The sequence below is a fragment of the Oncorhynchus mykiss genome, chromosome 17, assembly GCF_013265735.2.
Source record: "Oncorhynchus mykiss isolate Arlee chromosome 17, USDA_OmykA_1.1, whole genome shotgun sequence".
In the NCBI taxonomy this organism is placed as follows: Eukaryota; Metazoa; Chordata; class Actinopteri; order Salmoniformes; family Salmonidae; genus Oncorhynchus; species Oncorhynchus mykiss.
The window spans coordinates 74,175,645-74,186,150 of record NC_048581.1 but is presented as its reverse complement, the minus strand read 5'-3'; the positions used below and the strand labels follow the sequence as shown (position 1 = coordinate 74,186,150).

At 47.6% G+C, this 10,506-nt stretch overlaps 1 protein-coding gene across 7 annotated transcripts in view; it reads right to left on the bottom strand.

Moving 5' to 3' along the window:
* Window positions 1-1,417: 1,417 nt before the first annotated feature.
* Window positions 1,418-10,506, bottom strand: part of LOC110494547 (nuclear receptor coactivator 3) — a 33,469-nt gene continuing 24,380 nt past the window's right edge. For 5 of the 7 annotated variants that reach the window (XM_021569692.2, XM_021569693.2, XM_036950615.1 and 2 more), the window contains 17 exons: window positions 10,182-10,356; window positions 9,877-10,071; window positions 9,585-9,671; window positions 9,185-9,328; window positions 8,841-8,988; window positions 7,130-8,678; window positions 6,911-7,034; window positions 6,553-6,753; window positions 6,097-6,330; window positions 5,858-5,975; window positions 5,495-5,666; window positions 4,703-5,059; window positions 4,454-4,555; window positions 4,013-4,238; window positions 3,592-3,772; window positions 3,331-3,502; window positions 1,418-3,200 (listed from right to left, as the gene is read on the bottom strand). In XM_021569692.2, coding sequence (XP_021425367.2) covers window positions 3,189-3,200; window positions 3,331-3,502; window positions 3,592-3,772; window positions 4,013-4,238; window positions 4,454-4,555; window positions 4,703-5,059; window positions 5,495-5,666; window positions 5,858-5,975; window positions 6,097-6,330; window positions 6,553-6,753; window positions 6,911-7,034; window positions 7,130-8,678; window positions 8,841-8,988; window positions 9,185-9,328; window positions 9,585-9,671; window positions 9,877-10,071; window positions 10,182-10,356 — 4,197 coding nt within the window. In that variant the 3' untranslated portion in view covers window positions 1,418-3,188. Of the gene's footprint in view, window positions 3,201-3,330; window positions 3,503-3,591; window positions 4,239-4,453; window positions 4,556-4,702; window positions 5,060-5,494; window positions 5,667-5,857; window positions 5,976-6,096; window positions 6,331-6,552; window positions 6,754-6,910; window positions 7,035-7,129; window positions 8,679-8,840; window positions 8,989-9,184; window positions 9,329-9,584; window positions 9,672-9,876; window positions 10,072-10,181; window positions 10,357-10,506 lie in introns of those variants that run through there. The other 2 variants (XM_021569696.2, XR_005037068.1) reach the window with 2 other exon arrangements.

Genomic DNA, 10,506 nt, shown 5'->3' with positions numbered 1-10,506 from the left:
GCCATGCATAATGCTGAAAGATCAGGTGATGGTGGGGGATGAATGGGACGACAATGGGCCTCAGTATATCTGTACATTCAAATGACCATAGATGAAATTCAATTATGTTTGTTGTCCGTAGCTTATGCCTGCCCATACATTAACCCCACCATGGGGCACTCTGTTCACGTCGACATCAGCAAACTGCACGCCCATGACGCCATACATGTGGTCTGCGGTTGTGAGGCTGGTTGTATGCACTGCTAAATTCTCTAAAACTACGTTGGAGGCAGCTTAGGGTAGGGAAATTAACTATTTTATCTGTCAATAGCTCTGCTCTGGTGGAGATTCCTGCAGTCAGCATGCCAATTGCACGCTTCCTCAACATTTGACACATCTATGACATTGTGTTTCTAGCGAGTTTTTCCTAGCCACTGTGCTTCTACACCTGCATTGCTTGCTGTTTGGGGTTTTAGGCTGGGTTTCTGTACAGCACTTTGAGATATCAGCTGATGTACGAAGGGCTATATAAATGCATTTGATTTGATGCGTAACAAACCTGCTCATTTTAGTGGCCCTTTATTGTCCCCAGCACAAGGTGACCTGTGTAATGATCATGCTGTTTAATCAGCTTCTTGATATGTCATACTTGTCAGGTGGATGGATTATCTTGGCAAAGGAGAAATGCTCACTAACAGGGATGTAAACACATTGTTGCACAACATGAGAAATATGCTGTGTGTGTGGAACAATTCTGGGACCTTTTATTTCAGCCCAACACTTTACATGTTGCATTTATATATTTTTGTTCAGCACACTCTACCTGGGTTGCACCTGTGAAATACACCAGTGAATGCGAATTGAAGCAATAAATAAATAAATAAATAAATATATATAAATATATAAAATATATATATATATATATAAAAATAAAATCATGGGCCGGCCCCCAGATAAGTAATAATAGCATTAGGCTTGAGGTGGAGTGTCAAGAGCGCCACCCTCTGGTGTTATTGCACCATGAGAAGGACAAAGCAATTTGACCCTGATTTGAACCTTTGGTGCACATGTGTTATAATGCCAGCCCAATTCTGATAAAAAAAAATTAACCAATTGGTCTTTTCACCCATCAGATCAGCTCTGAAAAAGATCTGATGTTAAAGGATCAAAAGAACAAATATTGGAAGATTTTTTAAAATCAGGATTTGGCTGCTTATCTAAACGCAGCCTAAATGAGGCATTACTTACATATGCTCATCAATCCATTGGTAGAGTAGGCCAAGATTAACCTCCATTGCTGTCTTTTCCAGCTTGTTCCACCCTATGAAAAGTTCTTGGTGTCCTGTCTCAAGATCCAGAGATGAGCCATGCCTCAGACAACCCTCAATTCTTCTTGATTAATAAATTGTGGACAAAAGACAACTGTTGGAGCCATGAGTGTTTAAATAGAAATTTGTATTTACATCAATATCAACATCAGTTAATGCTAGCCAGGTTCCTTTGGGATGTCACTAACCATAAACATTAGAGATGTCCCAAGGATCGAGGATAGCATGGCCCTATCAACATCGAGAAAAAAACCCGTCAGAATATACATCCTGTAAAACAAACGAAAACTACAAAAATTAACATAACCAGGTGAATCCTTTGTTTGACTTAAGGAAATTACTTATGTAGAAATGCAATTAAGTAATTCAACTGGACAAAACAGAATGTTATTTTCAGGAAGAAAAAAAAAAAAAAAGTAAGAGGTGGATTTCATTCTGTTGCATGCCACTGCAAAGGGCTTCGCCTGTCACTGAATCACCCATCCACATATTACTGCTACTGTTAGCTACCCACTGGCTTCTGAACAACAGTACTCAGTCCCCTATGCTATCAGTACAATATCATATGACGATATGTACCTAGTTACTGTCTGCATATACCAAGCATAGATAAAAATGTACACTGTCAAAAACCATACAAAGAACTGGAAAAATATCTTTGGATTGCGCAAGATTTAAAGGTACATTTCTTGGAGTCAAGAGTAACAGTCAAAGGACATAAAACACTACTGAGAGCTAGGAAAGAAAGGAATAACTACTTTATAAACAGTCCCTAGTCAATAACGCCACCCCACCTCTTTTCTATAATGCTCATACACACGCCAACACAGCAGCTTGACAGGAAGCTCTGCTCATTTGAGACTTTCCTTTCTTCATTCACTGCAATTTCAAAGCTCCAAACTGTCAATGCACCATATCCAAATAAAAGTGTTTCTAAAAAGAAACATGGCTGTTATCACTTAGAAGAAACATGTTCAGAGGATAATGACAAAGTTGAAAGTGGGAAACCCTCACTCATCAGTCCAAAACGTTAAAATAAACTGCAAACTAAAATGGTATTGACCTTGTAGACAAATACACAAGTTAGAATTTGACCAAGTCTCACACTCTGTGCAAAAAAAAGTGATCTATAAAAAGCATGTAGGATACTTTTGTAGCATATTTACATTTCATATTCACATAGAATAAATTGTGACATTAATACTGCAGTACCGTTTGCTTATGAGTTTGACACTCAGTTTCCATCTGAAGAAAGTTGTATTGCTTGAATCTGCATAATATAGAAATAACCTGCGCTAACAGCTCCCCAATTTTTTTATTTTTTATTTTTTTTAGGGGCATATCCAAAAGATAAAAGAAAAAGAAACCAATGCTGTGAATGCATTGAATCTAGTAAGGCTGTAATGACTAAGAAATATTGCAACAATCCTTTTACATAGAAGCCCTCTGGTAAAGTGCAGCCATAGCTAGTTGTACCGTATCCCATCCTGTATCAAATAGATTCTGTTTCCCAGCACACATACTATGCGGCCTCCTCTGGTGTAGCAGACACTCCCACAGGAAGAACAAGCAGGGCCTCTTCTTGAATTAAGTCATAAACACGCCACCCAGAGAGGGGCAAGCCTACAACGGGAGGCTGCATTAGGTATGAGGTGTATCTTTATTCCAGAGTCTCTCACTGTGTAGTTGGTTTGTTTTCACTGTGGCTTATTATGAGTGTCCTCCACGCGCAAACCGGAGAACAGTGGAGGGAGAAGATCTTGGGGCTGTGTCCGGTGACCCCTAGCCATCCCTTCTCCCACCCACACTGCAGACACATAGGTGGGGCACTGCAGTCTTTGCTGACCTCCTGGTGAGGGCTCTTATAGATTACATACGTTTTCAGCAATATTTCTGTAAATGACAAATTGGATGGACAGATGTTACAATAAATCCACACTGTTCAGGCTGAGCTATCAAACCACTACCAGGAAGTTATTACCTTTAACTATTTTAATGTATTAACACATTTCAAACCATCTACCTGTTCAGGTCCCATTGGCATCCGGCCCATTCCCATGGAGTTCATGCCCATCTGTGCTCCACCAGCACCACTGACCGGGCCTGGCCCGCCCATGGAGCCATTCATCATCATGGGCCCCCCAAACTGGCCTGGGTTCCCCTGCTGGGTGAACTGATGATGCTGGGGGTATGAGCTGAAACACAGAAAGAACAGAGTAGAGAAGATCGGGAGAACAGGAAGTCATGTTTTTCCCCCACATTATAATTAGCTTATCAGACATACTTGTTCCGTGGAACTCCACCCTGTGGCCAGCCTTTCATGTCTGCTGACTGGTACATGGGGCCGCTGTGGGGGTGGTGTTGCATCATGGGATTCTGAGGCCCTCCCACACAACCTGGCATCATGTTGCTGGGCGGGCTGCTGCCTGCACCTACAAACGAGTGGTCCCCCTGCTGGCTCATTCCTGTAATGACAGCCAGGTCTTAGAATGAACAATGCATACTTGTAATGATGCGTTAGAAATAGCAGTTAGAAAGAGGACAGTTAACATTACAACCCCTTTGAATGGGCAAACTCCTCATCAGGATGGTATGAATGGGAAAGGGAGTAGGGACAGGAGTATAGAGCCCTCTATTTTAGAGAATAGCCAATGGAGGAGATGCTTCAAGGCTAATAAATACATAGAAATTTATCCTGGTCAGACCATAGTTCCCGCCGTAGTTGAACTGCTGCTGTCCTGGCTGGTTCATGGGGGGTCCTGCCATTGGGTTGTCCATGCCTGCAGGGGCCGTGATGTTAGGTGGGGGGCTGAAGCCTCCTGCTGCAGCCTGTTGCTGCTGCATTAGCATCATCATCCTCTGTCTCCTCATCTGTAGTGTCATCATCTCTCTGCTGCGCTGAGCCATCATCTGAGCATTCAGGAATCCAGGCTGCCCAAGCAGACAGGGGAAAACACTGATATGACTACAAGCATTTCGCTACTCTCGCAATAAAACAGGTACTAACCATATGTATGTGACCAATAAAATGTGATTTCCGACATGCCAACAGAATGGGTTTAATCAGTGTGTGTGAGAGAGGGGTGGTCTGCCCTACCAGATGTTGATTTTATGGAACATGACATGGGAGGGGTTTGACTACCTACCTGACTCCCCATACTGGGCTGCATCCCAGGCCGCAACGCAGGGTTTCCTGTAGGGGTATTCTCCATCTTGATGCCCATACCTTGACGGGTCTGATTCATGAACTGCAGAGGGAGAGAATAAAGTTAGTCACATTTGCCATCCATATAGGTGATCCACCTGCCTGCGTTCACGTGCCTCTACATCTAGACATCACAATCAAATATAGCCTTTTCTGCAACTTTGAAGTGGCGTGTGCCATATGCTCATACCTGCTGGCCCTGTAACCTCTGCACCAGCTGCTGTCTAAGGGGCTTGATGGCACTCATCATGCGGGGTCTCATGTTGGCGCGGGGGTGGCCCATCTCCCCCATGCCAGGGAAGCCCCCCGAGCCTTGCTGGCCCCCCATCTGGTTCATCATGTGGTTGAAACCAGCAGGGGACTGGCCCTGCATGGGGTTACCCCCATAGGCTGACTGCATGCCCATAGAGGGGGGTCCTGGGTACCCCTGGCCATACATGGGCTTCTGCTCCATCCCCATGGAGGTGTCTGGTCCTGGGCCAGTGAAGGGCTCTGATGGGGGCCTCCGCCCCGGACCTGGCTGTGGCTGCTGCTCTGGACCATGAGTCTGGGAAGGAGAGAGGTTAGACATGGTCAATATAACAGTATGATTCTTGTCAAATGGTTTAAAGGCACTGTAAATAAAAGACTCCATGTTGAACTTATACAGAGACTTGATTACACACAGGTGGATTGTATTTATCATCATTAGTCATTTAGGTCAACATTGGATCATTCAGAGATCCTCACTGAACTTCTGGAGAGAGTTTGCTGCACTGAAAGTAAAGGGGCTGAATAATTTTGCACACCCAATTTTTCAGTTTTTGATTTGTTAAAAAAGTTTGAAATATCCAATAAATGTCGTTCCACTTCATGATTGTGTCCCACTTGTTGTTGATTCTTGACAAAAAAATACAGTTTTATATCTTTGTGTTTGAAGCCTGAAATGTGGCAAAAGGTCGCAAAGTTCAAGGGGGCCGAATACTTTCGCAAGGCACTGTACCTGTCCTACGAGGTCGGGGATGCCCAGGGCCCGGTCGATTTCCTCCAGGGCGATAACATCAGTGTTGTTGAGCAGAGAGTCCAGCTGGTCCAGCAGCGCCAGCTCATCACTCTGCCCCTGGCTGGTGGAGGGCGGAACCAGGAGCTCATCAAGGGGGTTCCCAAACTGACGCCTGGTACACAACAAGGGGGGTTAGTACAGTACAGGCACCAGTTGTACTGTATACAGAGGAGCCAACACACTCCAGACCAAGTGCTAATTATGTTTGGGTTAACAGGAGAGAGCAAACAGATGAGGGGGGAACAATGAGGCAGACAGCGAGTGTGTATAAATGTGTGTGTGTTTATGATGATGGTTTTTCACCTATTTGTGTTAGTGGGTGGTCTGTCCATTCCCATGGCACTGTCAGGCCAGGGGGGGGAGTGAGGTGGAGGACCCTGCCCACTGAAGGGACTCATCCCCATATTCACCTCATTGGAAGCTACAGAGAGTAGAATTCAGCATGAACCAAATCATACAAACATGAACACGCATACAGTTGGTCATAAATACTCAACCAAACTACATGTAATATTCATTCACCCCGCCCACACACTACATACCCATTTCCATGAGTTGCTGCTTCAGCATAGACCTGGTGTTGCCAGGTAAACTATTGGATCGGTTGACCAAGGGGCCTCTCATTATGCCCTTGGAGTTGAAGTCCATCCCTGGCCGTCCCATTGAGGGGTGTCCTGGTGCACCCACAGGACTGCCACTGGACCTTGGCATCCCCCAGTCACCTTGCCCTGCCATGGAGGGCCGCTGTGGCATCCCCATAGCCCTGTTCATACCTCCTAGGGAACAGTCTTGTTAACATCCATTAATTAAATACATCTAACTGTAGTACTGAACAGCAGTGCTGTCGGAGTGTAATTGGAGTGTAATAAGGAGAGGCTAGAAAGGTCAATAGATTGAGAGGTTAAGGGGCAAAATTCACATGCTGAAACCAATCAACCCAACGTAAGTGAGCAAGTAAATAATTTTTTGGGCGGCACAACCCTGTGGTGGACACATACCCATGCCTCCAGGTCCTGGAAAACCGTTGGTTATGCCTGGCTGGATAGGGGCCTCCATGTTCTCCAATTTGATGAGGGTGGGGCAGGGGACGTTCCTCCTCCCTGCCAGGCCTCCACCACCATCCAGGGGCCTAGCGTCCAATGACAGAGCCCTTTGGAGGGGACCACGCTGGGCAGACATCATGGCTCCTCTCCCCCCATCTGGAACACACAGAGGAAGGGTCAGTACAGGCCAAGGACAAACACTCTACATATGGTAAGGATGTGTGGTTTGCTGCATAAGTCATTTAAAATGGGCAACATATTAGCACTTCTGGAATTATCTATTCAGAATTAGCAGAAACTCATGCTAGTTTACCATGCAAACTGTCTGGGCCACTTCCCCGCTGGTTTCCCCCTTTTCCTGCTCTGGAGTCGGGCTCGGGATAAAACCCAGAGCTGGCGTTCCTGCAGCCTCCAAGAATTGTCTCCAGGGTTTCCAACTGGAAAGGAAAACAAACAAATGTTACTGTTAACAAGCTGCTCTTTGCTGAATAAATATAAATCAATTAACCATAGGCACAATGTCTCTCCCTACCTCATCAGGTGGTTCAGTCTTGACCTTCCCCACCATGGGGTTGGGTTCAGAGGTTGTGACCCCTGAGGCTCCCCTCCCCTCTAGGTCATCCAGCTTTGGCTTGACATCTCTCCTTGCCCCTTCAGAGTCATCCTTGTTGAGGAGGTAGTGGAGGAGGGCGTGGGTCTTCTCCTTCTTGGGGCTGTGCTGCTCTTGCTTCATCTCAGCCCCCCTCGCTCCTGGCCCCAATCCTGGACCTCCTGGCCCAGCCTCTGGACCACCATCAGCGATCTTTCCCGTGGCCTCAGCTGTGATACGGGCCACCTCATCTGGGGTGTTGCCATTCTGCAGCAGCTTGTGGAGTATCTTGTGCTTCTCCTGCAGGGACTGGTTGGCAAAGTGTGCTGCTGCAGCCCCTGTTCCCAGGCCTTGCTGTCCCACTGCAGCAGTGGAGGACGACACACCCGTGGAGGGGCTGGGCATACCCTGCATGTCATCCTTGGCCTCAGAGCCCATGGGGGTGGTGCCAGGGCCAGCCTGGGGGTTATGGGGCACCAGCTCCTCTGTAGGGGAGGTGAGGAGCTGCAGGAGCTTCTTATGGCCCCCCTTGTTGTCAGGGACCCGTCGGTTGGCTTCTCCCCAGGCTGGGCCCTCCCTGTTGGCCTGGCTGTCTGGCTTGTCTGAGGTCCCCTCTGTGGTGGGGGTGTGTTGCTGCTGCTGCTCCCCTCCACTGGCCAGTGAGCTACTCGGGCTCTTGGAGTCTGAACTGCCTGGTTTACAGACCGCGCCCTGCCACTGGCTTTGTCCCTGCTGGGTGGAGTTGACGCTTGGGGAGCTGTCAGGCTTGTGTGCGGGGGGAGAGGTGAGTGCAGGTAGAGAGGTGCCCACCCCCTCACTGATGGCCTGGAGGGCATTTAGGGAGCTGCTGGAGAAGCCAGTGCTAACTCCAGACCCCCCTGGGTGACCCGAGCTCATGGGAGAGTGCATACCTCCTGGGGAGAAGGGGCTAGCACACATTTTGGGGCTCCCCCTTACTCTAGGGGAGCCCATGATGTTCTGCTGGGGGATATTCATACCTGGACTGCCCTGGGGGGGGCTAGTCATGGCACCCATGCTGTACCCCGCTCCATGGAACGGTGTCTGCTGCTGCTGAGGATGCTGCTGATGCATTCCAGGGAGGCTCATCTGACTCCTCTGGTTCATCCGATTTATCTGGTTCATCTGACTCATAGAATTAATCTGGTTCATGGAATTCATCTGAGAGTTCATTGGATGCATGGAGTTTGTTGGATTAACGGAATTCATCGGACTCATATTGTTCATTGAATTCCTTTGAGAGTTCATTTGATGCATCGAAGGGTTAATCTGATTAATACAGTTCATCCTGTTGCCAGCTGCATACGGGGGCCCGCCTCTCTGACCCATGTGCCCCTGCTCTGCCCCCGTGCCGAAGCCCCTATTCATGCCACCCATGCCCCCTCCAGGAGCCATGTTCATCTGGGTGTTGGGGAGGCCCATGCCCTGGTGCCTCATCACACCCCCCTGGTTGGTTTGGAAGCCATTCTGCTCCCTGGCAGGGAAAAGGAGAGGTCAGGAGTGGAAAACACTATCTACAATACAGTAAAAACCTAAATCTGACCTACTACAACTGGACAAAGAAAACAGTCAAATCCTACACTGAGTGGGTGATGGTGATGCCATGGTTCTGAGCGCACCAAGCTGACATACTAACCTCTGCAGCAGGTGGGTAGAAAGGAAGGTGGGTGGCTCATTGGAGGTGTGGTTACGACACAGTTCGCTCCTGGTTTGAGCAGTGACCGGGGTGCCGTCGGAGAGAGAGAACCGGTAAGATGGCGTCTCGGCACGGCCATGCAGAAAGGCTGGAGAGAACCATGACAACAGAAAATGAGACTGACCAACCAACATGCTTATCACCTAATAGTAGTCTGTTATAAATTAGGAGCAGATATGCTTTGTACTTGTGCATGTATTGCTCAGTATCAAGGTGAGACATTGAGAAGTCATGGTTATATTGCAGGGAGCCAGAAGAGAAGAGTATAGCAGAGAGAGACGTACCCTCCTGGTAGTGACGTTTGTAGGACCAGGGCTGGCCCTCGCTGCGATGGAGGAACATTTGCATGCAGCGCCTCACCAGGTCCTCCCAGCCTGGATGCATGGTAGTGTGGAGAGAACTCTGCTGTTCGATCTCTATCAGTTTACCTATCAGACAACACAACCAAAGGGCAGGGGTCACATACATTGCAACTGTATTCTTATTTCATTCTGAAAAACAAATATTATCTGTGTGTCCCAGACTCAAATTCATGTTCTAAAACGGGCCAGTCCTCAATATATGCAGATCAATAGACATTCCCAACAGTTCGAGAGCGTGTTCGGTTACTCAGATTGAACGAATGGCGCGAGCATTTGAATAGAGAATGAACACGTGACTGTAGTGCGTTTACAGTCGTCTCACCTGAGAGCTCATGGCGGGTGCTGAACCTCTCAGTCCTCTCCACTGCATTGACGCGACGGGCCACGCAGATCATACACGACTGCAGGTCTGGACATACACAGCCACAGCCCAGTCAGTATACACAATCATTCTCAAATAAACCTAGATCAGGCTCTACAACACTTCTGTCCCAGTTCCCATAATACATTTACAGAAAGTAAATGTGAGAAGTACAGCAGGTCTGCGTCATAAATAGAAAATACACATTTAACTGTTACACATGATTGAGGATGTCCTGCCCCTAGTCCGCTACCTTCTTCCTCCATCATGGCACGGGGCTGGGTCAGGGCGAAGCACTGCATGGTCTCGTAGCGCTGCCTGTTGGGACCCTCAGACTGCCCATGGTTCTGATGGTTCTGTCCGTGACCGTATTTCACCAGCATACGGCAGTTAAAGGTGTGGCTCTTCTGCCGCAGTGCCTCTCCTCCCCATGACCCACCATTGGGTGCTGGATGAGATAAAGGGACACAATAATTACTTTCATGCCATTCTGCAGTGCCACTAAATAAAAGTGAAATGTCATATGTTCAAGTTTTATTGGGACTGTGTGTCTCGCACTGTTGTTCTTGGGCAGGTTCTTGTGCAGCTGCTCCCGGTCATCCTCATGGAGGATGTTGTAGACAGAGGTATTGATGAGCTCCTCCTGTTTGTACTGTAGGTACTGGGTCACGTTGTCAGACACAAACACGACACTGCCCTCCTGGTTCACCACAAACAGAAACCCATCCAGGGCCTGAGGCAGAGGAGAGAGGAACAGGGGGAGATAATTGTGTTTGTCAATAACTATCAATACTAATGTTTATGACCAGCTGCACATAAGAGGTATTCACAGTCTTGTATGTCACCGATTCAACATAAGGAGGTGAACCTAATTCCACTGCCC